Source organism: Globicephala melas, chromosome 19 (genome assembly GCF_963455315.2).
Source record: "Globicephala melas chromosome 19, mGloMel1.2, whole genome shotgun sequence".
In the NCBI taxonomy this organism is placed as follows: domain Eukaryota; kingdom Metazoa; phylum Chordata; class Mammalia; order Artiodactyla; family Delphinidae; genus Globicephala; species Globicephala melas.
Window position 1 is genome coordinate 53,243,762 of NC_083332.1, and position 27,410 is coordinate 53,271,171.

The 27,410-nt window shown below is 43.6% G+C and overlaps 1 protein-coding gene across 1 annotated transcript in view; it reads left to right on the forward strand.

Annotated features, from left to right (window-relative positions):
• Window positions 1–27,410, forward strand: part of WWOX (WW domain containing oxidoreductase) — a 978,641-nt gene that overhangs the window by 279,308 nt on the left and 671,923 nt on the right. The window contains exons 7-8 of the mRNA XM_030863784.3: window positions 3,584–3,769; window positions 9,191–9,455. Of these exons, the coding sequence (XP_030719644.1) occupies window positions 3,584–3,769; window positions 9,191–9,455 (451 nt within the window). The remainder of the gene's footprint in view (window positions 1–3,583; window positions 3,770–9,190; window positions 9,456–27,410) is intronic.

A 27,410-nucleotide genomic window follows, 5' to 3' on the forward strand; every position in this document is an offset into this window, starting at 1 on the left:
ATGGGAGTGGTTAGTGACTATTAATGGATACAGGGCTTGTTTTGGGGTATATGAAAATGTTGTAAAATTAAAATGTGATGATGCTTGTATAATTGTGAACATATTAAAAACCAGCGAAGTGCACACTTTCAAAAGTGTAAATTGTATGCTTTGTGAATTACATCTGAGTAATTTTTTAAGAAATCCATGCTTACATAGAAAATTTGGAAAATAACAAAAACAGTAAAAAAAAAAAAAAAGAACTAAGCAACCTAGTGATATCCTGCACATCCAGAGCTAACATTTTTCTGTATTTCCTGTCTTGCTGACTGTACGTATAAAAGTCTTTTTCATGGGGGGGGGTGGTGGCTGGGAAGGGATATGAATCGCACACATAACACTTAATTTCCTCCTTTTTCAATTGATTTGAGAAATTGGGGAACCTCTGACTTAATCCTTGCTGATTTATCTTATCTTCTGTTGGATTTTAAGTTGCTTCTAGTTCATATACAATTTTATAATTCTACCTCATTTATATATCATTATTACTCATTCTTATGCATAAGCTTTTATGTAAATTTTGAGGATCTCTGTGGGAATGAATCTTGGAAACTGTATCAATTTGCTAGGGCTGCTGTAACAAATTACCACATATTTGGTGGCTTACAACAACAGAAATTCAGCCTGTCACAGTTCTGGAAGCCAGAAGTCTGAAATCAAGGCGTCTGCAGGGTTGGTGCCTTCTGAGGAGGGGTCCATTCGGCGCCCTTCACTAGCTTCTGGTGCAGGCGGGCACTCTTTGACAGCCCTTAGTTTGTAGATGCACCTCTCCAGGCTCTGCCTCTGCCTCTGCCTTCACAGTGCCTTCTCTGTGTATCTTCTGCCCTTCTCTTCTTTTGTAAGGACACTTGTCAATTGGATTTAGTTCTACCTTAATCCAGCGTGATCTCCTCTCAAGGTCCTGAACTTAATTACATTTGTAAAGACGCTTTTAACAAATAAGGTCCCATTCACAGGTTCCTAGTGGACCTATTTTTTGGGTTCACCATTTAATCCCCCACAGAAGCAGTGGCATATCAAGGGGGTAGCAGGTGGCTGTAGGGATAGTCTGCCCCAGGCACGGGCAAAATGGGGGAGCATTGTTTGTAGAAAATTCAAAACCAATAATAAGGACTTCCCTGCTGGCACAGTGGTTGAAAATCCGCCTGCCAATGCAGGAGGCACGGGTTCAAGCCCTGCTCTGGGAGGATCCCATATGCCGTGGAGCAGCTGGGCCCGTGTGCCACAAGTGCTGAGCCTGTGCTCTGGAGGCTGCGAACCACAGCTACTGAGCCCGCGTGCCACAGCTACTGAGGCCTGCGCACCTAGGGCCCGTGCCCTGCGGCAGGAGAAGCCCCCGCAATGAGAGGCCTGTGCATCGCAGTGAGGGGTGGTCCCCACTTGCCGCAACTGGAGAGAGCCAGCGTGCAGCAATGATGACCCAATGCAGCCAAAAATAAATAAATAAATGAATTTATTAAAAAACCAATTTATTAAAAAAAAACCAATCATCATGCAGTGGCAGTTCTGAACATTATCAGTGATAAACTATTCCTCCCTAGAGGTATGAGCTGCTGCCCTTTGCACCGCCCCCTGTGTAACCCACTACTTGGAAACAGGATTACCAGGTGAAAGAATGTGGATATTTCTAATTCTCATGATAAATGTTTTCAACTTACTATCCATGGGGTAGGAATATATAGTCTTACCAGCTTTATACAAGGTAATAAACATGTGATAATATAAATAACTTGCTAATTTAATAGGCAGAAAATATCTCATTTTAACTTTTGCTACTGGTGGAGTTGAACACATTACCTCTTGTGCTGGTTATTTTATAATCAAGTTTTATGAATTTAAAAAATATCATTGTCAGTATTTCTGTTAGACTCAGAATATGTTTTTCTTGTTGATTTGTAAACACTGTTTACATAGTGAAAATATGGATTCTTTATAGGATTGCAAATTTTTGCCTTTTTTTAAACTTTATTTAGATAACAGATTATTTTAGTTTTTAGATAGGCTTTTCTTTATTGCACACCAGTATTTGTTTTCTAAAAACTCAAGATTCTTCACCTACAGTTTTCCATAAGGATGGAACAAAATCAGATTGTTGCAATAGTAATAGGTCTATGAGAAGTCTCTATGAAAAGAACACTAAGTTTTTTAAAATGAAAGATAGGAAATATTTCGTTTCCTATATCACATATTCCATGCCATTGGTGTGGAATCTGAACACCATCGGTTTCCAGCCCCTTATTTTACAAGCAAGAATCAGAAACTCAGAGGATTTGGTGATTTGCTTGAATCTGGGACAAAACACTGAACTTTTATCTCTTAAAGCAGTGGTCCTGTAAAACTGTACCCTGTGTCTTTTTCTCTCGTTTCATGTGTTAACTAAATCCCCGAAACGCTTTTTTTTCTTCCTACAAAGCATTTATTTATGGCATTTTTTTCTTATTATAAAGACAGCACATGTTAATTATGGAAAAAATAAATACGAATAAACTCAGAAAGAAAACAATTTAAGACACTTTGGGTTCCATCCACCCCTAGAGACCATGACTGTTAACATTTTTGTCTATGTTTCATTAGCATTGTGTGTGTATGTGTGTGTGTGTGTGTGATCATACAATATCATATATTGTCTTTAAACATGAATGCTTTACAGAGTCAATAGATTTGTTATTTTAATGGCTGCATAGTATTCTATCATATGCATATATTCCAGTTCATTTAATGATTCCCCAGTTGTACATTTAATTTACTTCTAATGTGTTGCTGTTATGTTGCAATTACAAACACTGTGGATAGCCTTGAATATATTTCTTTATACAGTTCTCGTTAGTACCTTAGGATGATTTCTTCCAAATGCAATTTCTTGATTAGGATTTAGGATTTTGATTCACGTGAAAGGCTTTTATTTTTAAATTTTTCATTATGAAGTTAAATATGTGCAAACGAAGAGAAAATATAACAGACCCCACGCAACTCTCCCCAAGCTGACTTCTACATGCAGATTTAACGACTTCTGGAAGGAATGCATCCGAACAGTTTGTGCCTGTCTCTTCAGACAGAGCAGCTCCACCTTGATATGTTTTCCTTAATACCTAGTAAGCGCTGGCTCTGGTGTTGGCTTTTGCACAGCACACTTTCTCCTTTATTCCTCATGTCTTCCTTTAAGGGCTGTTTCGATTTTATAGATAACGAAGCTGAGAACTGAATGAGCTAAGGAAGCACAGATTCAACTAGGCGGTAGAACCTGTGTTCCAACCTGGGTGACCAACTCATCCCAGTTTGCCCAGTATGGTCCCGGTTTTGGCACTGAAAGTCCCGCATCCCAGGAAGCCCCTCGTCCCCAGCAACTCAGCACAATTGCTCACTTAGAATCCAAGCCCTTCCTGAGCAGAATGGTCTCAGATGCGACCTTCTAGGGCATCCCATTTCCAGCTGTCTGTAGTCCTGAAGATAGTGAAGAATTGGTTATTCCGGGGGGAGCATGGATCCTCCTTGGTTTTAGAGCTGTAGAGTTTCTGTCTGTACAACGTGGGATGTTTTCTTTCAGGTCACTTCACGTGCTTGTGTGCAATGCAGCCGTGTTCGCTCTCCCCTGGAGCCTCACGAAAGATGGCCTGGAGACCACCTTCCAGGTGAACCATCTGGGCCACTTCTACCTTGTCCAGCTCCTCCAGGACGTCTTGTGCCGCTCAGCCCCTGCCCGGGTCGTCGTGGTTTCCTCGGAGTCCCATAGGTGGGTTAGAATTGGATGTTCTGTTCACGTGACCAGCTTCCTCACACCAGCTGATGGTCCCCCCAGCCTCTCTTTTTGCAAATAATTTTCATTAGTCCTGCTCCAGAAAGTGTGTACTCAACCTGGCTTACTGAATTTATCGAGGTCTTTTTTTGTGTGTGTGCCCGTGATGGTGGGTGATTATTTGGGGGTAGTGTCGACAGCAAGGTAGATAGTTTTTATAACTATACTTCAGGTCCCTCATTGATTTTGCTTTGAGATGGAATAATAATTGATTAAATCTGAATTCCTGACCTGTATTGATTTGTCATTCACCAACTTCACCGTCTCACGAAGAAGAATGTGCAGTTATTCTAGCAGGAGAAACAATGCAATTAAAAACTGCAAGATGAAATCCAGTTGTTTTATAATGAGAAATTAGGGAATTCAATGCAGACACTAGCTGTGTAATTGTAGAAAGGGAAGTACTGTAGTTAGAACATATTAGAAATCTGGCCACGACTCTTTTGGTCAAAATTTCAATTAAAACATCAGATGGCGCTGCTTTTCTGTTACCATTAGGAGAATATTCAATCGACGAAGACGACAGTTGAAAATTTCCTCGTATTTTCAGCATGTTTTGTTTCTAGAGCTGGATAAACAACTTTGTCTAAAGAGAAGTATTATCCCTGAGAAGATAAAGGACTTGCTGGGTGAGGCTAGATTTAATACATGTTAGGGAGATTTTCCTGGTGTGGTTGGGAGCTTTCACTCCTACCAAAGTAGCTGGAGAAAAATAATGTGCAAGGGCCTGTTTTTTTTCTCCCTCTTCTTCGTCTTAAGTCCTGAAATGTTTTAGTGACCCAGAATGAAGCTTATTTTTTTAAATCATGCTTCCATAAAATGTAACCCCTGGGACTTGGAAGAGAGAGACCAGCCAAGGGTTAGTCTGAACCCTTTATCACTCCCAAACACAGGGGCTTATGGTTGAAATGACACACTGCAGATAGATTTACTTTTACCATTTGAAATTTATGACGGCCGAAATGAAAGGAAAATGCCGGTAATAATCCTCCCCTGCGTTAAAAGACATGAAACATCTCGTAATTAGGTGGTAACAAAATCGGGACATCCTTATCTTTGCAAATCACACCGGGTTCCTGAAAGTGGAGTGGCCTTGTTCAGGCGTGAGGGAGGCTACTGCGGGGGCGATGGGGAGAGAGCTCCGGAAATAAATCTGCCAGCCCCAGTCGTTTGCCAGATGTGGAGGGCACCACGGGATACGTTTAAATGAGCTGGTATTTAATGGGAGATTCTGTGGAATTGTCAGCTGCTTCCTTCCCTTTGTAAATCTGGATCTCAAATAAGTATTTCATGGGACGTCTTTGTTCTCTCCTTAACTGCAGTGTAATTCGCACTTACCTTGGAGATCTGAATCTTGATTTCATTTAAAAGATGGATCGGAAGGCAGGGCCCTGGTCTCTTGAATTCGATCCATTGTAGTTTCCAGACCAGGTCTTCCTGAAGTGTGTGTTATCAGGCCCGCTCCTGTCTGGCGACGGGCACTGGTTTTCTACTTCCCGATGACCTCTTGCCCGCATTAAAGGGTGTTTGTACAAAATGTTAATTCTCCCAAGCTGGTTTGTTTATTACACTTGTGTTGCACCCCAGAGCCCGTGTGAATACTGGGCGGGCAGTCCTGGGAGAGCACTCACTTGCTGCTCAAGGACCCAGAGCCCTAAACCGTGTCGTAAAACGGAAGGGTTGATATCTAATTACCTCCATAAACCTTGGCGGAATCTCTTCGTTGGAGTCAGGACCCCCTGTTAGGGGAAAAATGAAGTCCGATGTTTGCAGAAAATATTATAGCAGACTGCCCCAAGGCAAAATATTTATTAGCCTCCCCGAGTCTTCCCTGTATTTTAGTTACTTATCTGGAACCGGAGCAAGTGAATTGAAATCCATCATATGAAAATGAGAACTTCCTTGCTGTGAAAAAATTTTTCAGATAACAATTAAAATGGAATGAAAAGAGTGGAGTGCTGGCTGAAGGGCTGTAAATGGCAGTGCTGGCTGAAGGGCTGTAAATGGCTGCAGCTGTGTTGAGTGCCAAGTTGGCACACACACACATACACACACACACACGCAGCCTCTGATGCAAATTCAGTCCTATTCTTTGAACATACTAGCTTTTGTCTACATAGAATCCAGCCTAATTATTTTAGTTGGGTTATTTAAAAATCCTCAGTTTAAAAGAAAAAAACAAAGGAGCAGTATATAGAGAAACACAAGATAGAGGTCCTCTCAAACAGCAGATGTTAACGTCCAGAGAGCAAATGCTAACATTCGAGTGTCCTGGTAGGAGGATAACTCTATTAAGACGTTATTGTTTAGCTTTGTCAATTTTTCAACTTGAAAACAGGGTAGGCAGCTTTTGTAGATTTGTTTTGCTGCCTCTTGAGCTGTGAGAGGTGAACGCGGTCATTTTTCAGGAAGCGGGCCCCGGCTCAGAGGAATCGGAAAGCTCGCCCACCCTCTCTCCTCCCTGGAGGACTGTCAATACCAGCTAATCAGGCCTTAAAAATGAGTGTGCCGCTCAGGAGCTCAGCAGGTCAGGAACTCAGGGGTCCACTTATGGGGGAGGGCTGTTTGCAGAGGGCGGGCCTCCTGTTTAGTAGCTGTTTCTCCATCTCGAAACCTGCTTTCAACCTGGTTCCATCTCATTTCTCATCACGGTGGATTTTGTTGTTGTTTTCGCCTTGTTTCTAGGTTGGGGACTAGGAATGAATACCTTCTCTTAGCGGTTGAGTCTACCCAGTGTTCCCCAGGGCATGAGATACTTCTGCATTGTCCCTAAAAGCCAAAGCAGGGAAATCCTTCTAAACATTAGAAAGTGCTGCATGCAGGTGTTCATGAAGGACATAAAGCCTCTGAACAGAATGGGAAAATTTTCCTTTTGAGCAAAGCTCAAAACAAAGCTTTTTGTAATAAAGGAAACTTGGCTCTTAGTTTGGAATTCCAAACCCGCGATCGAACTTCAGTTCTCTAATCCCGTATTTAGGCCCTACTGTGTGTCATAGGCAACATTCAAGGAGCTCACCTCCCGAGAACTCACAGTCTAGGGTTGGAAGCAAATGAACAAATGACTTGCAGTCTGTATGGAAGGACAGAGGCACAAGGTACAGAGGTGGCCTGATTTGCTTTGTTGCTAACGTTGCAGGGTGGCAGGTCCTTGAACAACAGGAATAGCGTGGACCAGGTCCCGGAAAGTGGATACTTAATTTCCATCTACCCTGCGTGGCTGCTTTCAGTCTGTCCCTCGCTGCCACCCTAGAAATCACTGTGACAGCAAGCAGTGGAAGAGTTAGTTAGGGAGAGCTTCCTGGAAGAAGTGACACCTGAGCTGGATTGGGCTAAACAAAGGATGCCAAGAAAGCCGATGAAAGCGGAACGAAGAGTGAGTGAAGGATGCTGCCGTCGTCCCGTACCTGTTAGATGTTGTCTAAATCCTGGATGCTCTTTTCTACTCAGAGCAGGTAGAACTTCTGGGCCATACCTTAGATCATTGCATCCTCAACTCAACAGTCCTTATTTTTTTTGGTGACAACTCTTCCGTAACACCTTATTACTGTTTTGAAATAAAATTAAGAAATATGAATAATATAACTTCCCTGCATACATGTTATAATTCAGTGCGCTAGCTTACCTGTAATGTAAGGAAAAAAGTGAATGTGAAGCAAAAGAGCATGTGTTCCAACATGTCAGTGCTTGGGCGGGACTTCAGGGAAGGTAAGTTGTCAGAGAGCCCAGGTGTGCGCCATTGCAGCCTCAAATGCCACCAGCCTCGGGTCAAGCCTCACCTCCCCACCCAATCCCATAAAATTCCAAAGCGCGCTCATTCCTCATTTACATGGTTGTGGCATGCTGCTCCTGGAAATTCAGCGGCTGTTACTACTGTGCATCTGTGTAAAGCACAGCTCGGCTCTAGGCTCAGATAATTACACACAGGCTTTCATGTGCCTGAATGTCCAGTGGGGCCATCTTCCTTGAGCAAGGCTCCGAGTGCGTGGCAGGACATCTCCTGTCCGCGGCCCCCGCCGGCAGTCGTTATGACAACCAGAAAAAGGCTCCCATAAATTTTCAAATTTCCCGCTAAGTTTCACTGCCTCAGAGGATTAAGCTCGGAAGTCTGGGCTCTTCCTGTGGTCTGGGGACTTGGAAACGGGCAGCGGTGATTCCTTTCGGAGTCTCACTGCCTCATCCACGCCAGCGTCTCTGGCCATGATCTTTGTTGATGACTTCGGCTCGGCAAGGTGATTTAACACCGGAAATGGGATGTCACTGACTGAGTCCTGGAGAAGGGGTATTTAATTTCCATTAAGACATGAATTCCGTCTGCCCCTGGGATTCTCTTCTTGGTCATAGCTCCATCTGAACTGCTCCTTTAAGCAACAACCAGATTATTCCATCATTTTCGTTTTACCTTTTGCTTTCCTTTTCCACAGTGGTTGTCTCCAGTGCCCTTGTTGTGCTCCCTTATTACTCGGGGCAAATGCCCAGAGTTAATGAAGCAGACTCCAAGGGGTCCTTAATGAAGATGAGACTGTCGTCTAGAAAATCCCTTCTGTTATGATCTTTTTTTTTTTTTTTTTTTTTTTTGCTTTTTAGGGAAGTCACTACTTTGTTGTTATTTTTTAAAAAAAAAAGAAAGAAAGAAGGGAAAGAAACAAACAGCTGGTGTTTAACGACTCCGTCAGACCCAATTATAAAACATCAACTACTTGCTTTGATTTGTGTGTGTCCATGGCATGGATATACTTAAAAACGGTCGACTCTGCCAGAACTTCTTTTGGCTTTGTTTACGTTTATCTTTTAAACGTTGAGGACTATTGGTGGCACCTCACCAAGGTTATAACCCCTTTATAATCATTAATTTTTAATCTGCAAAAGAGTCTTGGAGGCAGCAAGGCTCATCTATATTTACTTGGATGCTCAAATGAAAATAATACAGGACGCAAGCATTGGCTAAAATAACCCAGGGAAGCACTGTCAAAGGTTAGGAATGCGATATCTTTCTGCTTCCAAAAGCAGCAGCCCTTTATTTAAGATGTTTTTCCATTTAATTTAATTATCCTTGAACTTCCTGTTGAAGGTTTTGAAAAATATATGTTAGAGGCAGGGGTGGTGGAGTGGGACTTCAGCATGTGAAGACCGCTGCATTTATGAGTTTGGGCCTTTATTAAGTGTGCCTTTGGACCCCGATGGTTTATATTGTGAAATCCCCATTGTCTATTTTTAAGGAGACTTTGTTTCGATGTTTGCCCAATTGAGTTTTCAATCATCTCTGCATAGTTTTTCTCAGATTTCTAATAAAAACACAACGCTATATAAGAAGTCAGAGACTGGCCGTTTCATATCTTTTTGTTTGTTTGTTTGTTTAAGATTTACAGATATTAATGATTCCTCTGGAAAACTAGACTTCAGCCGCCTTTCTCCATCGAAAAATGACTACTGGGCCATGCTGGCTTACAACCGGTCCAAACTCTGTAACATCCTCTTCTCCAGCGAACTCCACCGCCGCCTGTCCCCGCGTGGGGTCACGTCGAACGCGGTGCACCCCGGGAACATGATGTACTCCTCCCTGCATCGAGGCTGGTGGGTGTACACGCTGCTCTTCACCTTGGCCAGACCCTTCACCAAGTCCATGGTAAGTGAACTGCCGCCGCAGACACCTCCAGTGCGCCTTTACGGAAAGGGTCCTAGAGAAACCCAGGCACACGTGCTTTCTGCGCCTCTCACCTCTTGTGAGGATGAGTCTGGTTTTGATCATCACAGCATCAGGCTTTAGGGCTCTTGGACACATTTCAGTGGGCTTTAGGTTGCACCTGTTTCTCTAGAGGTGTCTTGGAGGGCCAGAGAGAAGATGCGCTCTTTCAGTATTGTGTTAATATGTGGCTGAACGTCTTCATGGAGATGATCTGTTTGCTTTCGATGTGATTTTTTTTTGGTTCAGTAAGCACAGTCCTTCAAAACTGTGTTTTGTGTTAGTAGGTGAATGACATGGATTCATGCCTTTTGAATTATTAGCAGATGTGATTCCTTTGTTTCCATTGAGAATCTGTATCTGTTGTTCTAAATTCTTCTTTTAATGGGTGTAAACCTTTCCTGGAGAATCCTTTTGTTGGGCTACAGGTGCACTTTATTCTTCTCCAAAGGTAAGTCCTTTTGGGTGAATCACACGACTGTGGTTAGATTTGGACATGTTCGCAAAGGTAAGTGTGAAGTTCTTTCTGTTTTTGATGGTCCTGTAACGACTGTATCTGGAAACTTCTTCCCTGAAAGAAGTTTGAGGAGGAAGTCATTAGAATGAAGAACGCACATTTTTATACAACATATTTGGTTTATGGTACTTTTCTAAAACACAGGCCTTTAAAAAATGTTTTCCTATTTAGTGGACACCAGTGTTCCAGTTAAGCAAACCTACCATGTAATCCTCAGAAACACCTTGGCTTTTAGGAGTAACAAAAGTCAAGTCATTGACCTCTGATGTTCTGGGCAAATGATCCCATAGCCTCTGAATACAGTCTGCTGCCTTCTCCTGCAGCCCTTCCCACCCACCCTCATTGAGCTTCATGTTTGTGGATGGCTTTCAAAACTGCAAGGAAAATCTTTTGACCTGCCTAGGAGAAAGTAAGTGCGTGCTTTTTTAATCTTCATCAACCAGATGGTTGTTATGCAAAGCAAATAGACTTAATCCAAGAGGTGACTACTTAAAGAAAAGAAGAAGTGGGAGAGTCTCTGGAGAGCAGTTCTCCAAGGCCAAGGCCGGTGGAAAATGAGAAAGCGTGTGTGTCCCAGGATTCTGAAGCTTCCCCATCGGCAGGCTGTCCATGATTGCGTGAGAGTAGGTTCTCCACGAGGACGTCTTTGACCATGATTTCCGCTCGTTGTCTTAAGTTAGGTCCTTCAGTAGAGATGATAAGGGAGAATATGGGCCTGGACTGGTGTCAGTGCCATTGACAGTACCATGGATGAGTTGTTCAAGTTTATGCAGGGGGTGAGGAGTGGACAGCATCCTTTCTCATTTTCTGCTGGCCCTGTACCGTCAAGACCAACAGCCCAATCATCGCGGGGCTGTGACTACAAGGACTGTGATGGCGGGTGGTGAAACCATGTCCCCATTGGGTGTGGTCTCCAGTGGATGAGGGCTTGTTGATGGAAAATGGTAGCCACTCTTACTCTGCGATGGGACCACAGGGCTTAAAAACCCTGCACAAGGGCAGGTGGGAAGGAAGAAGAAGACTAGTTCTGGGAAAGTAAAAGGTGGAGTGAATGGTTGTTTCTTGGGGAGGGGATCATTGTCTAATAGTTAACATGAACACAGCACATAAACGTGTTTAGCCGAGTCAGGCTGGATTGTCTGCTCCTTGGACGTAACGAGGATTTCTGAAAGCGCCAGCAAATTATGTCAGGCAGGCAACTGCGTTGGGATCACAGAATATTGCTGTTTGGCTGGTAACTATAGTCGGGACTCAAGCCAACGGGAAGACAAGAGCGTGGAGTTGGAAACTGAGACAGGAGTGTCACCATACAGCTGGGCAGCACAGGAAGTTAGGAGAAGCTCCCCACTGAATGTGCACCACACCGGGATCTGGTCTCAGTGGTGCCCGGTGCCCAGCCTAAGTGGCTCCTTCCTCCTCCTTCACCAGCCGGTGTACAGAGGCTTCGGCCACCCCCCAGCCTGGTCCCCAGTGCTCGCAGCGGGAAAGTGCCCGCTGGGAGCAGTCGTGGGCAACATATAAAAGAAGACCTGCTGGCTGTGGCCCTGGGTGAGAGGGAGGTTTGGGAAAATGAGCAGATAACCCTTGAGAAGGTTTGGAGAAAAGTGGAGACGTCACCAAAAGACCCCCCAGATTTGGTTAAGTTGTATTGGCAGTGGTGGAATGTTCCATAAAAGGGCAGGGGACGTAAACCCTTAGCCTGTGTTAGAAAAGGGATTTGACATGACTTCCTGGTGGTGGCAAGTGTGAGAAGGCTGCTGCCTGGGACAGTGGACCTACTGACTCCCTTGCTGAGGATCCTGATGGTCAAGCCCCAGCTCTTACCCTTGGAGTTGGGAGAGCTTGGGCAAGACACTTGACCCTTCTGAGCTTGTTCCCTCGTAACCAAAATGGCGATAAAGGTTGGCATGAGGATTGACAGTAATGGATTCACGGTCTGTCATATCTTTATACATTTAGGTATTTGGTGGGGTTTCTTAGACCCCAGAGTTCCGTACGACTGAGGTTCGTAAAGAGATGGAACGGGAGCCCTGGACTTGTCAAACTCACGGCCAGTCACTTCTCTTTGACGAAAATGTAGCACTCTGTATGTGGGACAGAACTCTGTACCAGTATAGACCTGGGATCTACTGTTTCACTGGTAGGACAGACTGAACTACAGATCCAGCCTCATGTTCTGTCCTTCCATACAGGGCTTGGCATTGCTTCCATCGCGACAAGACATTGTTTTGTGGATGAAGGGCGCACTTCTGCCATTTTAATGCAAACATGTTTTTGGACCTAAGCCATGTGGTTGCATCCCCATTCCCACCCTCGGTAGGAGTTGGATCCTAAATGCTCATGGAGAACCTGAGCATAGATTCAGGGTTCCCGTCTCCCAATGGCTAGTGTTCTGTTTGGGCTTCATCTTTGCCCTTTCTGCCTTGCACTTCAGACAAAGCATTTTCCTTTTGACCTGAGGGCTGCTGGAGTGTGCATTCCATCGCGCAAGGTCAAGGAAACTAGAAACACAGCCAGCCTTGTGCCCGGGAGCCCTGCCTGCCTTCTCCACTGTAGCCGGCTCCCTGAGGTATTAAACAGCAGTATTCTAATATAAACGTCCCTTTTTTATTTGCTGTGACTTGCTGTGACTGCGGTGATTTTAGTTACCGTAATTAGGTCACCCTTCGTGGCGTCAGGCTATTTTAAGTGCCTCTTTAAGGAATATTGTGGCAGATCAGTAATTTCACAATTGGATATTCTTGTGCAACTTTAGTAAATGTAACCTGTCTTTTAAATGTTGCCCTTTTACAGTTACACATTTCTAATTGTTGCTGTAAATGCATTATCACTTTGAAATTAATTAATTTTTCCATTTTGCCCGCCTGCAGTATAATAATCACTAATGAGAAACTCTTAGGGATTAATTCTCAGCACAGTGACCCCTACTGGTGGAGCCGTGTCTCTGACACTTCTTCCTCTTGTGGTACAGAGGTCAGGACAGCTATATGGGGGTTTCGGAGGGAAAAGCGTTTTTCCCTCTTCCCTCCAATTTATAATAAAATTAAAGTAATAGATAAAAATGGGAATAGGATTGTCTTAAGTATTGTTTTAAAAATGATGCAGGGTTCCTTAGCTGCTTGTGCAACATCGTCAAGGAAAAACTAAACTTTGCTGGAAGCTTTCTAGTTATGAAGTGACATCCATCTTACGTGTGTCATTTGCTTATTTTCCCATCTCTCTAGCTTGCTTTTTATTTAAATACTCTAAAATTACATTTTGCATATTGATGCACTAATGTATATTGTATGTTAGTGTATGTAACATATTCATACATACGTATTACCCTCTGGGGCTTATTTCACAAAATCAGGCATATTGTATTATCTGGTGATCTGTGAGATTTTTAAAAGTGGGTCTGTCTATTTGCTATGGTTGCCATACCCCCAAGTAAGATGCAGCTTGGCAGGTAAGGCCAGGCATTGTGGTGCTTTACGTATCAGCATATATGTCTTCATTTATTGCTTACAGCAGTTTGACGTTAGAATCACTCCCCTTATTTTGCAGTTAAAACTCATAGGGAACTTAGCCAACTTGTTCAAGAAAATGAAATATCAGCTGGCAGACCCTCTGCCAGCTACTTGTCCAAGTTCATTTTCTTTGTCAAATATACCACCGCCGCTGCCACGTAGATTCAGTCCTGTGGTTGTGTCTCCTTTTTAAAATGTTTGAAAGCACCTTCATGAAATGAACCCTCTCCCCGTTTTCTCCCCCACATACGCTTGAAGTGCTGGTAAACAACGTCTTAGCTCAAGTTCCTAGGTCCACGCCAGCCTTTTGCTATCAGTATGTAAATTTGAAGCTGAGCCCCCTCACATGCCTCTTAGCGTGTTTTGTGCAACCAGATGTTTGCGATGGCAGGTAACGGTAGAAAGAGTATCATGTGTTAGGGTAGCAAGAGCTTAGCAGATGTTTTAGGGAACCGCGTTTTCAAATCGTTTTACATTAAAAAAAAAAAATAACAACGGCTCAAGTTTGTCGAACTTCTGAAACGATTGGGTTACGTTTCCTGGGGCCGCACAAAGCCAGTCATTGTGCTGAGTTTTAACAGATGCGCAGCTACCCTGCTAATGGATGGGCCTGCGATGCTGGTTCTGTTGCAAAGTTATAAATTATAGCTAGAAAAAGCACACGGTGTCGTTCTTCTAACCTTCGGGAAAGCCAAGCCTGGTAATTCTGCCCTTGAATAACCCGCTGCAGGGTGATTGATAGTTGTACAATTTAAAACATAATGAAGGAGATAATAGATGTTGATTTGTTCTTTAAATTAGTATTTTAGAAAAATACTCCCCCCCACCCCTCCCCATGAAATACCTGCAGCTGACTACACTCTGGATACTATCAAGGACAAAACTCCCTGTCTGAATCTTTATTGTTACATTGGAGTAGAAAAGCGGGGGCCTTTTTCTGCGTTGGGAGGAGGAAATAGAATTTTCAAAGTGGAAATTTCAGCATATTCTTCACTGATCTAAATATTTTGAGACTCCTGAGTGAGGGTTGAATTCTCTGGCTGCCTCGCCCTTGCCAGGCCAGATATGTTAGAAAACCAGACTCCTAGGACCTCTCTGTGGTTGGGCCACACGTGGGCTTTTCTGCAAACCCCGCCCCCCGCCTCCACGGTGGCTTCTTTCCCTCGCCGAAGCTACATCCCCGCAGCCTCAAACATTCTTGTTACTTTCCAGGATTATCATTAGCATTGGTTTCATTCATCATCTCTCAATTCTGTCCGGAGCTTTAAGGTTTGCAGTGTTTGCCCAATTTTAAGTCTAAGGGATATGGTCGAATGAAAAAGAGCATAGGATTTAGAATCATTAGGCATGTGTTCAAAATTCAGGTTTCCCCTCTTTTTTTTAGTTGTATAATTTTGAAACGATTCACCCTCTCTCAGGCTCATTTTCTATCATCAGTTTAGATGTTTTGGACTGTGACTCAGCACCCAGTTAAAAGTGGTTGGCGTATCAGAGGTTTGTTTTTCTCATACATCCAGAAGTCCCTAGGCAGCCAGGGGCTTCTTGAGCTAATATTTAGGCAGCTCCGCTGTGATTGTCTTGGCTTTTTCCTCATGATTATAAGATGACTGCAGCAGCACCAACCATTGCATCCTGTGTGATAAACTCTGAAGTAAGGGTGGGAGGGATGAGGCCCCTCTTTGCATGCCTTCCTCCTTTATCAAGGAGGAGAACATTCTGTCTCAAAACTGTCCTCCCTCGTAGACTTCTCAGCTCCCACTGGCCAGGATTGAGCCACCCGTCCAGTTCCTGGGTACAAGGGAGGCTGGAAGAGTGCATTTTGGCATTTTGTGTTTCCGGGGTGGGAGGCAAGATCTGATGGCAAGGAAAAAGGGTAGGATAATGGCTTTTGAGCAGGCCCTATTGAACAGGTGTACATAAAGCTTGCTCATCTGTCTAATGGGAATGCTGTCTGTGTTATAGGGTCATTGTGAAAGCAAGTACGAATTAAATGGGAGGCACCTGGCCTTATCTGGTCCCCTTCCACTCACCCAGCTTTACCTCAAGCCACTTCTGGCGCCATTCTCTTTCCTTCTCCAGGTTGCTGAAGTGCACTGCCCTTCAGTCTAGAACGCACCTTTCCCTCCCTGCTTAGTTACTTTCTGCTCATCCTTCAAAACTCAACGCAAACATCACACTTCAAGGAAGCCTCCTTAGATGAAGCCTTGGTCAGGACCCTCCATTCTGTGCTCTCATAAGAGTCAGTGCTTATCGTGTGATACTGTCTGACGTGTCATAACGCTCCATCTATATGTGCCGGGGAATGAATGAAGGACCCCAGAATTTGTCCTTCGTAACGTTTAACAGAAATGCAATTTAGAGAAACAACTCCCGTAGTTTTGTGTTTAGTGTCCGTCTTGAAAGTGCTGTTTTTGCCTTCACACTGCTGTATCCCTGGTCCATAAGGTACGTGCTCAGTAAATACTTGTAAATAAATAAACGAAAGACAGTTAGGTGCTTAATGAAGGACAATCTTGAATCCATTCTTTTTCATGAGTCTCTCTGAGGTGGGCAGGGGATTGCAGTTCAGAATGTGTAGGTACAGAAACGGATGAGGCTAGGGGGATCCCCTGCCCCCAGAGTCACACAGCTGGTCCATGGGGTCAGAACCCAGCCCCCTGCCCCTGAACCCCTGGTCAGGGGAGACACGAGGGATCCACCCAGTGGTGTGAGTATGGAGAGGAGATGCGGAAGGAGAACAGCAAGGCGTGGGAAAGAAACACTTCAGAGCCGGGCAGCTCTCAGATCCAACCCCAGCTCCGTCCCACACTAACTCTCGGGCACATTTCAAGCCCTGGCTAGCATCCGTGTGTATGGGCTCGTGTTGAGAATTGAACGGGACCGTGAATGTGTAGCATCCATGTGCTAGGTGTTCAGTAAACACTCACTGGCGTTGCTCTCGTTGACGTGCGTCGAGAGTGGAAGATCATGAGTGTATAGCATTCAGAGTAGGCTAGATGTGCAGTAGACATGTTTTTATCATCATCATTTTTTCAAACAAGGAAAGGGCTGTGTTACTTCCCGTTGCTTGGAAATACCCATTCCCCTAATGACAGCCCCGTGTCTGTCACAGAAGCTCTAATTTTCCCTGTGAATATTAGGCATGAAAAAACCATATACAACCCCGAGGGAGAGCTGGACAACATACGGAATGGTGACCAGGCCTGGACCCACAGTGCATAACGTAAGCCCTCCTGGCGGCCTGTGTAAGTACCCCTTAGCTTTGAGGAAGGAGTCCCTCTTTCTTGTTGGAAACAAACAGGAGGAGGAAGGTATGCTTGGCTTTGTGAGGCCAGGGCTCTTCATGGCTGTATTTTTCTCTGCCTTGCCTTTCTGTGTTTTAAGTCTGGTTGGGCCTTTGTTCCCGAATGAGTGCCTGAGAGGGGGAAAGAAATGACTCTCTGGCCTTAATACGTGTGACAAATTTTTTAATGAACACTTAACCAAGATTTGAAATTCCCCTAGTTTTATCTTCCGCGTTTCCTTTTCTTCTGCGTCCCCGCTGGCTCTTGGGTAATGCATTGCCTCTTTTTAACTCTCTTCCTAGCTCTTTTTATTACTTTTAAGTTGGTGGAGCCTTCTTTGATCCTCCCCCTCCAGTTTCCTTTACTCCAATTTCATACTTCTTTCCAGTGATTTTTGGCTGCCGCACAGTTTCGATATCGGAGGCCAGCACGGTTAAACACATGCCAGGAGTTGGTGTTGCCCTGCGATGATGTTTCTGAGACGTTTCTTCTGTGAACGTTGATTTTCTTATAACTCACCGGACATGTTGATTTTTCCTCGTGAGGCGGAAGGTAGTGTTTTTCCAGCGGCAATAGGAGAACTCGAATCCGGGGTTCCGCATTGCTCAGAAGCGGAAATCCACACCCTCGCCTTCTTACTACACTGAGATGAACGAATACATTGAACATCAGCGCAAGATGTCTTCTCATCTTCCCTGAGGACCTACTAAGTGCCAGGCTCCACGCTCCTGGGTTTACGTCTTTGTATCTTGTCTTTCTGAATGTAGTTTTAGAGTTTGCTGTAATCAAGCAATCGTGTGTCTCTGAGCAAGTCATATCCCCTTTCTGGGCCTCCATGTTCCTATCTGTAAAATGAGTCCTTTAACCAAGATTAGTTGTCCCATGGGTTTTGGATTTTACAGTGTAATTTGAAAGGAAATTTTTCAAAAAGGAGACTAGTGCAGGCTCATATGCTTTACTCTGAAAACTCTGGGTGAAAGACAAACCCACCACCATAGACTGTCACCATAATTTTGTAAAAGAATAGACATTGAAATGCCAGAAACTGTAGGCAGGACATGATGGTGGGACAGAAAGCAGCCCTTTCAGTTGAGTACATTCGACTTCAGGGAAAACCATTTCATTGCTCCTTTGGCCATTGTTCTCAGTATTGAAAATGTTGGGCTTACCCTTGGGAATGACCAGGCTAGAAGATTCCAAAGACTGTTTCAGCTGCAGAATTCTCCTGTGCCTCTCTCAGATCCCAGGTTCCAAACTTTCAGCAGCTCTTACTGCATCGCAGTTGACTTGTGAGCATGGAGCATGCGGGGATACGGTTTGTGAAACGCAGACCTATCCAGCGTCGCCAGAGTCGGGAGGAGAGCGAAGCAGTAGAGGGTCGAATCAGGGCAGACGCTGATCCAACACATCGGAGTGTTGTTCCTCATAAGCAGCTATTTCGGCCTGTGCCCTTTTGTGACACCCTTTCTGCTTATCTCCCAGTTTCTGTGGGTCTGGAACCCGGCCTCTTTGCTTTAGGGTCAACCTGTGAGTTGCAGTCAAGGTGTCAGCCCAGCTGTTGCCGTTTCAAGGCTCAGCTGGGGAAGGGCCCACTTCCAAGCTTGTGGGCCTGTTGGCAGGGTTCAGTTCTTTATGGCCTAGAATACTGAGGACTTTGTTTCCTCTCTGCCTTTTAGCCGTGGGCCTCTCTCTCGGTTCTTTGGAGTCACAGCCCTGTATAACCAAACCCCAGAAGGGATATCTCATAACTTTAGTCCATTCTGTTTGGTAGAAGGAAATCAGTGGGTGTGATCCACATTCACAGGGAGAGGATCTCACAGTGGTGTCAGTACTAGGAAACATGCGAGCATAGCGGCTTAGAGGCTGCCTAGCACACTTTTCAAATTCAGTTTTATTTAGTCTTTTGTGTGCGTGTGTGTGTGTGTGCGCCTTTCGGTAAGCTGTCTGGTGGCAGATTTACTCATAGGTCTTGCTGGTTCTTGGCCTTAAGCCATAGCATTCGTTATTGATGCCTGTGTCTTTGCCTTGTTGTTCTCCTGTTTCATCCTTTCTGCATTCTTGTCTTTCCTCTTTCTGGGCTGAGAGGTACCAGATGCAACCGTTTAAAAAAAATACACGGCTGTTTGTGCATTTTTGTCTCATGAAGAGAATAAAGAAATGTATGGATTGTGTTTCCTCAAGTCAAGTATTTGTTTTCATGCTGTTTGAGAGGGGGCCATGTTCATGAGTGGCCCAAATTTTCTCTCTAAAGAAACACCTATTGCCGAATTTTTGAGTTTCAAAAATTGTCCAGAGATCCTGGACTTTTTTTTTTTTTTAAGCCATAAAGGTAGATAAGGCTCACCAATCATTTCAAATCCCACGTGGAATATTATTCTTATTCCAGACTCTGTATTTTTTGTCGTCATTGTAGTTTTGGGATCTGTTTTTAAGTAGGAATCTAAGAAAGAAAGAAAAACAACTAGTATTTTGCTGTTTTCGGGAAAAAAGAGATTGATTTTGAACACTGCAGTTTGGTTTTCACGTTACAAAGGCACTCCTGTTAAGATGTACAATATGTGAAATGTCTTATTTAGTAATATTCTAATTTCCCCCGTGAAAGATCGTGCCCTTCTCCCCAGCAGGGGCTTTCTGCTTCTCCATCTCCTACCATGTACAGAGTCTGCATCACTTGATACATTTTTTCCTTAGGTTTCATATGATGGGGTCTCTTTAATCATTTACATGTTTGAAAAAAAGAAAGTGAAATATTCTTTATGAAGCCAAAGTAATCCACAGGAGTGCATGGTGTTTGTTCAGCTGGATATCTTATTTATTTGAAGTACTGAGAGAAATCTCTTCTGACTGCTCAAAAAAGGGAAGAATAAACAGTACGAGTGTCCAAGTAATCTGAGCCAGAGAGGCCCTCCTTTCACAGAAAAGTTATAAAAAGTCTATTTGCGAGATCCAAAAAAAATACTGTATATCAACTGCTGAGACCTTCCTAATGTTTTCTTAGTATTCTCACTCTTCAGAAGAAAAAAAAAAAAAAAAACCTGTAAAATCTGGGAACTTTAGAATTTGGGGGGATGGTTTAATATTCCTAGGCAGGTGAATGCAGTCAGTCTGTTTTTCCTTCTTAGAACATAACTTCCCTGGCTGCCTTGGGTGTGTGCTATGTGCCATTTGTCTCTTTGTTGACTCTTTAGAACCATCAAAGACCAAGTAATGGGTAGAATGGCTGAAATCTCAGCATTAACCCTGAGCGCATTTCCTATAAAGGAGGCATTAAGAAGAGGTTTAGAAGTAAAAAAAAAAAAAAAAAAAAAAAAAATGCAGCTTATTTCAAAGAAGTATATCCAGTCGTGAAAATAATATAGATTTCCTCTCTTTTTATTCCCTCTGTTACAAACATTAGAAATGAGCTGGCATATTTCTTGGGGATGAAAAGTAGGGGAACACACGAGATTTCTTTATCCTGAACCTGGAACGGTCTTTTCTCTGCTGCAGTTTGCTTTCCGCTTAAACCCAAGCTGGTGCATAACATCTTCCAACGTCGCTTTGTCTCTGTCGACTTTGTATTTGAACCCAGAGCGAAGGTCTTTTCCAACCAAAGCCAAAGTCAAAAACAAAATTAAAAATTTAGCTTATCTTCGCCAAGTCTACCTGGCATGCCTCCATGTTGGGCTGTGATGTGCAGATTTGACCTGTATTCTGTGCAGGATGGGGGATTGACTGTGAGTTTTCCCTGCATAAGCGTATGTTCCGTAGGCCTCGAGGACCAGGGCAGCTGAGAACAACAGCAGCAGCAGGTCACACCGAGTAGGACTCACCTGTGCCGAGAGCCCTGTTCTGAGCACCTCTCATGTACCAACACATGACACGGCCCACTCATTCCGTTCCCACGGCCCACTCCCAACAGAACGAGGTGGGTAGGGCTGAGAAGAGCATGTTGACCCGTTTTGTGAAACAGGAGTGCCTTGCCTTGTAGCAGAAAGGCCACGCGTGGGCTTCCAAGTTGAAGAAACCAGGCTCTGAATCCCAGCCCTTCCTCCTGGTGACCCTCGTCATCAGGGGCAAGTCACACTACCTCTCTGGGCCTCGGGTTCTCTTTTTCTCTGTAAAAGGGGGACATAGTTCCCACATCTTTAAAGGATTGTTGGAGGATTAAGGCACAGCTCAACCCTGGGGCACAGTCTAGTTTTCTTTGTATCCTTCCAGTTAATGTGAACTTTCCTGAAATTTAATGATTTCCAAGGACACATAGGAAGCTGTTGTCAAAGATCTTTTCTCTCATTCGGCCTCAAAACATATCAAGCTGCTGCTCCTGAGAAATGCCCTTTAAGTCTGAACTCCAGGCAAGACCCCGGAGCTACCATAATGCCTTCCTCTTGATAACGCAATTATAACATCGTGTATTGTCGGAGCTTCTATTCCAATTCTGTGCTTTATCAAATCATATTAATGCTGATGGTAGCGTATCAGCTTCCTCTGGTCTTTAATGACTCTGATACATTTTGTTCACCTTCTTCTGTGCTTGTTCTTTCCCCAAGTCACCTTAAATCTTTTCTTTGGAGCAGGTCAGATAGGAATTAATAAAGTGATTTATTTCAAAGCAGAGGCATATTCCATTGAATCTCTTCATAACAGCAGACCAAAAGCAACTTTATCTTGGTCTGTACTTTTGGACATACGTCTGTATTGTCTATGCTCAGGGAAAGAGATTTCGCAACACCCTTTGAAAAAAGAAAAATTAAAGCAGCCTGTCTTCAGAACTTCGGAAAGTTTTCACCTTTTTCTTTTTACATTTTTTTTCCACACGATTTACATAGTACTAGTTATTGATTGCTATCCAGCAATATGCCAGCTGCCCGGATAGTAAGCTTTTAATCCGATATGGATGTGTTTGTGTATGTGTTTATATCTAATCACAGTTCTCCAGCGTCCTAATAAATATTTATTTATTCCTTTTTTGGTCTTTTCCTTTTTATTTCTCGACTTTTCTCTTTCCCCTTTGCCCACTGTTGCTTTCCAGTAAGCTGTTTATATCTTAAAATATATCTTTGTGAGGAACTTATGTATATAATATTCGGTTACCTGAAGATGGTTTATTAAGACAAGAGGAGCTAGTGATGACAGTGCACGTGGGTGCTAGCAGACAGTAAAGGCTCAGTAAGTGGGCTTGTTTGTTATATCATGCAGATAGGCATGTACACTTAGACAGTCTGCTAGTGGGGAGAGGAAGCTAAAGCCAGCAATTTCAGCATACTATTTTGATCCTGAGGCTTTTAAAAAATTCTTTGTTGATGAATAAAACATTTAATCAGACCTATATCAACACTGATCAATTTTTTTTATAGGGGTCCAATACAAGGTGAATTCCATTAAGTCAATTAAATACCTTGATCGAGTTTTAAACAGTACAATGAGAGTTAAGCGGTTGGTTTTAAAAAAAAATTTATTTTCATGAAATCCTTTTCACCAGGACCTATTTTTTTCATATATATTTGTATTGGTTCTTTCAACCAGAAAAATGTTATTCATTTGATAAAAGACCAATATTCATTTCTTAGCTAATGCCTAAGAAATTCTGCAGCAATTCCACTCCAGTGGAGTCCACTGTAGGGTTTCTCAGTTATTCAGGACTGGTCTCTGAACATGTTGATAATATGATTCTTTCTCAAACTTCCAAAGACTTTGATGACTTTGGGACTCCTGCCTTTTCTGTACCGTGGCAGGGCGAGCGGTAGATGACAGATCAGGGGATCCTACTGCTGTTTCAGAACAGTGTCTTTCAAACACTTTTTTGGTTATTCCCCAGGTTTTTTATGTTGCAAACCGGTACATACACACTTATGCATATCTATGTAAGTCTCTCTGTGTATAATATGCCTGTATCTGAAACAGAAATTTTACCAAATAGTACTCCAGCTATGGGCAGTGTCCTCTGCTGTTCTTTTTGTTGTATTTCATTTTTTAAAGTGCTCACTGTGACCCATTTTTACCAGCCACTATTGGTTTCACCATGCACTCTATCAAAATCTCCCCTCTGAAAATTTCTGCTCTAAAATTGTTCGGTCTGGTCTCATCTGATAAACGTTCATTGAGTACTGCGTGTGTTGACTTAAGGGGTAGAAAATTCAAAAGAGAGCAAGTCATTTTCCTTGGCCTCTGGGTGCTTATGTTGAAAGGGCTGGAGATGTAAAGAACATTAGGGTGAAAGGAGATGGGCACCACTGGACACACAGTGCTTTTCTGCCTTGGGGGCAGACATGAGAGTCATCAGATGAAGTTGTAGAATGGACATCTTTACCAAGCATGTAAACACAAAAAGGAGAAAAGACTGCAGCAATGGTAGTGCCGAGTCTAGGACTAGGGACAGAATTTAAGGGGGTGCTAAAAAAAAAAAAACCTCAGTAATCAAGATAAGCAACATTTTAGTGCAGTGTTGCCAAAAAATCAAAATCAGTGCGAAAAAATCATGAAGAACAAAGTTTCAAAGTTTAACTCAAGGTAGGATCAGTGTTACAGCAAAGGCTGGAGTGCGGTCCAGCCTGCGGATTAGGGATTGCACGGTCTCAGATTAAAACTGATGGATGATGGTGGTAAGATGATGACGATGATTGTGATACACAACTTTTGATGTGGTAGCTGAATATGGGAGATAAATGGGCAAGACTGCCTGTGGGGTATACACATCTGTGTATGAATTTGCTGAAATGCCCATGTATGCGTGCATGCATAAACAAATAAGGACAGTAAACTATCTGATAGTTAAGTTTTATTTGAGGCGTAACAAAACATTATCCTTTCTTGTCTCTTGTATCTTTTTTAAAGCAGTTGTGTTAAATTCTTGCTTGAGGATATCTGATAGAGGTAGTATGGGACTATATACATTTTTTTTTTCTTGATTTTATTTATTTATTTATTTTTGGCTGCATTGGGTCTTCATTGCTGCACACGGGCTTCCTCTAGTTGCGGTGAGCAGGGGCCACTCTTCATTGCAGTGCGCGGGCTTCTCATTGCTGTGGCTTGTCTTTGTTGCAGAGCACAGGCTCTAGGCGCGCGGGCTTCAGTAGTTGTGGCACACTGGCTCAGTCGATGTGGTTCACGGGCTCTAGAGCGCAGGCTCAGTAGTTGTGGCGCACGGGCTTCGTTGCTCCGCGGCCTGTGGGATCTTCCTGGACCAGGGATCGAACCCACGTCCCCTGCATTGGCAGGCGGATTCTTAACCACTGCGCCACCAGGGAAGTCAATATAGGACTGTATTTTGACATAAAATATTTTTCCTTCAAATAGGTCCATTGTTTATCTCAATAAATAATCACTAGAATTGTGAGCCTGCCGTCCTCGGAAACATCTAGTTCTGTCTTTTTGGTGATGACAATTAACGAATGATGTAAGACAGATTTTAGGAAGAGAACATTTAGAACATCCACGTGTGTCACTTCCCCATACTTTGTATAGAAATTATCATGCCTATTCATGATTTCAATAGCTGTGGCCGGTTAGTGAGTACCAACACTAACGAACCATGTTAACACGGTTTAAAATATGTAATGCCGTTTGCAGTGCCATCTGATGACGGAACTATCGAGTTAGCACCCGTAGCACTGACTGATCATCCTTGTAAAGAGCTGTTTGCATTGTGAACGGCAAAGATGCACATCCTCTCGTGGGCTGGCAGCGTTTCTGCAAGTGCTGTCTGAAACGATGCCCCTGGAAGGTTGGTGTATCTGATGTTGAAATGCCATATGATGTGTGCCCATCCTATGATTTTAATCTGCTCTGTGCTTAGTGGAATTGGCATATGTTCACACCGACTGGTAATGTTCTGCCTGTGTGTGTCTGTCCCTTTTTTGTTTGTTTTGTTACCGTGGGCCTCATTAAAGGCCTTTCCAGGCCCTTCCTCAGGTCTCAGATCATGGCTCTTCTGAAGCAGGATTATCCCGCTTTTTTGCAGCAAAAAAGTTCTTCTGCAAATATACCATTTCCCCCACCTTGAATAAAACGATGCAAAGCTTTTTCATTTGGCCCAGATCTGCTGCTTGTTCTCTTGGTCCTTTCAAGGTAATGAGTAATTACAGGCCTTGGGGTACAGAGCTTTACTATGTAAGTGTTGCTTTGTGACTTACACGTTTGTCCTCATCGACTGAGGGTGAATTCCACTAACGGTAGTGGATGGAAATACAAAAACTCTTTTTCTTGCCACAAATTTTTATTCCCTAAACGCTAAGCTTTCTTTTGGGAAATCTTAATAGCCCTTCTTATGAGAGTCTCTGCTTTGACAGCATTCACGGGGAGCACAGAGGGGGACATGTAAACACAACATGAACTGAGCAGCTTTCGCTGGACTCGGGAACTTTCCTGACTGTCCCTTGTTTCTCGATGAGGAAAGTGAGGAATCCCCCAGAGATGAACTGTGCACAGCTTGATCTGGTCCATCGTGGTCTACAGATTCCATTACAGTATTTATTCCACCCTCTCCCATTCCCTGCCAATCAGTTGTTTTGTTTCATTGGTATAGCATTATTTGACTTAAACGTTTACTTATTTTCTTACCCCACATCTAGAGCATATGTGGTCATTTTAAATTATATCATTATGCAGCATTTAAAAAAATAAACAGAATATAAATCGACTAATTTTTAGCATTAGTAGTAAGGAAGTCTGATATTAAAAATGTATGTGTGTTTATGTGTGTATATACACACAGAAATACATATATATAAGCTCACGTGAGTACCGGCGGATGCCAACAGGTGGCGTTCTGTTTCGCCCGTGTGTGGGCTGGGGTGGAATTAGCTTGTAGAACGTGGGGGAAAAGAACGATGGACTGATTAGTACATCCTTACTGGGCCTTGAGCGGATTAGAAAAACCTTCATTTCCAACAATTTCCGTTCCCCATGTCACCTCGGTATTTAATTTACTTCACTTACATGACTACTTGAAGTTTTCCCAGGTTAGTTGCCCCTGTTAACTATAACCTGGAGGGATAATATTAGTAAGCGAACAGATTATAGTATTTTTAAATGGAGGCCAGCGGGTGACCTTGGAAGAACTGATCCGCCAGCAGCTTGCGTGGTGGGGTGAACTGAGGCATCCTGAGCCACCTCCGGTGGCTTTTTATGGGGCCCATTTTACTTTCTGCACTTGCATGTGCCGTTATTAAAGGCTGCTGAGGTTTGCCCAGATATTCTTCTCGTTTAAATGCAGTTAAGTATTTTACAGTCGTATCGGTAGCTTGTTTACATTCTCAGTCAGCCTGAAGGCCTGCTTGATGTTACAGATGAAACATGGCCAGATTCAGTTTTAGAAACTCAAGAAGTTGTGTATAATGGAATAATGAAACCCATTGGTGCGTGACAGAGCTCCTCTAAACGGATTCTGGACCATGTCAGAACCACCTTTGATTAGCTTGCTCTTATTTTGCCTTTTTTTCTTAATGAATTACCCAAAGTTTAGCCGCATAGGAACTTGGGTGTTGCTCTGACACCCAAGAGATCTTCATGGTTCAGTTCTAGAAGCCGTTTTCTTTTGGAAAGTTTTACCTGTCAGTTTCAGCAACTTCTGTCCATCCAGGACAAAAGTACACAACTCCGGGACCTCTGTCAGGGTTGGTACTGAAGCTCGGGGTGGGGGTGGGGAGGTCATGTGTTGCAGGTAGGGTGGTATAGGCATCCCATAGGCAGATTTCCCATCATTCCAGACGTCTGCCTGCCCCATACACCTGTTTTATTGACAGACACAGTAGGGGAGGTTCAAGAAAGTGGCATTTAAGAAAGTATTGATGCTTCAAGACATAGAGAGACACCTGGTTGTTTCTCTTCATGTGCGTCCCAAGTCATTTGCTTGCAGCGAGGGACCAGATATCCACGCTGGCTCCCTCCTCTCTCTGGGAATTAATCAAGCGTGGTTGGTGCCTGAACTTGCTCAGCTGCAAACCAGCAACTCCCGGGACTCCAGGCTCACGCGGTGTGCAGAGAGTTAAACACAGGGACCCCCGAGTGTGGAGGTGCCACAGAATTCTCATACTGTCAGACTGCGCACTTCCCTGCAAGGTAACCCTGCAGCAGGCGGTGTTTCTCTAGTGCCCATAAAGCCAGATCCACACAGCGGCCTGATCCGTGGGTGATGGGCATTTTGCTGATGGTTTTAAAAATCAGAGCTAGTTTATTATTGTTGTTGCTAGGATATTTTAGGATATTCTTTTACACGTGGTATTAGACTGTCGCATTTTCGGCAGGAGATTCACCCTCATTTCTCTGGATGTCACTTTACCCTCTTGACTTGGGCCTCTCCGCTGTCACTTAGCACATTCACTGTGACTTTTGGTGTGAATTCATTCTTAGGTTCCACATGGGGAGCTGGGGTGGGGGTGGGATGTACTTGCAGCCAAGTAGGAATGGAAATCCATACAGCACAGGTGAGGTGTCGCTCGGTAACCTGAGACAGTAAAAGCTGCCCATGAATTCTCAAGGTAGCCTTTGGAGTCTTCTGTTTGTCTTTAAGAAGCTGGCTTAGAATGGAAGCAGTGAGTCACCAATATCATTGTCATGCTTTTCAATGGGTTCTGGGTAACCGGCTTGTAAACTTGCACCTGAATGC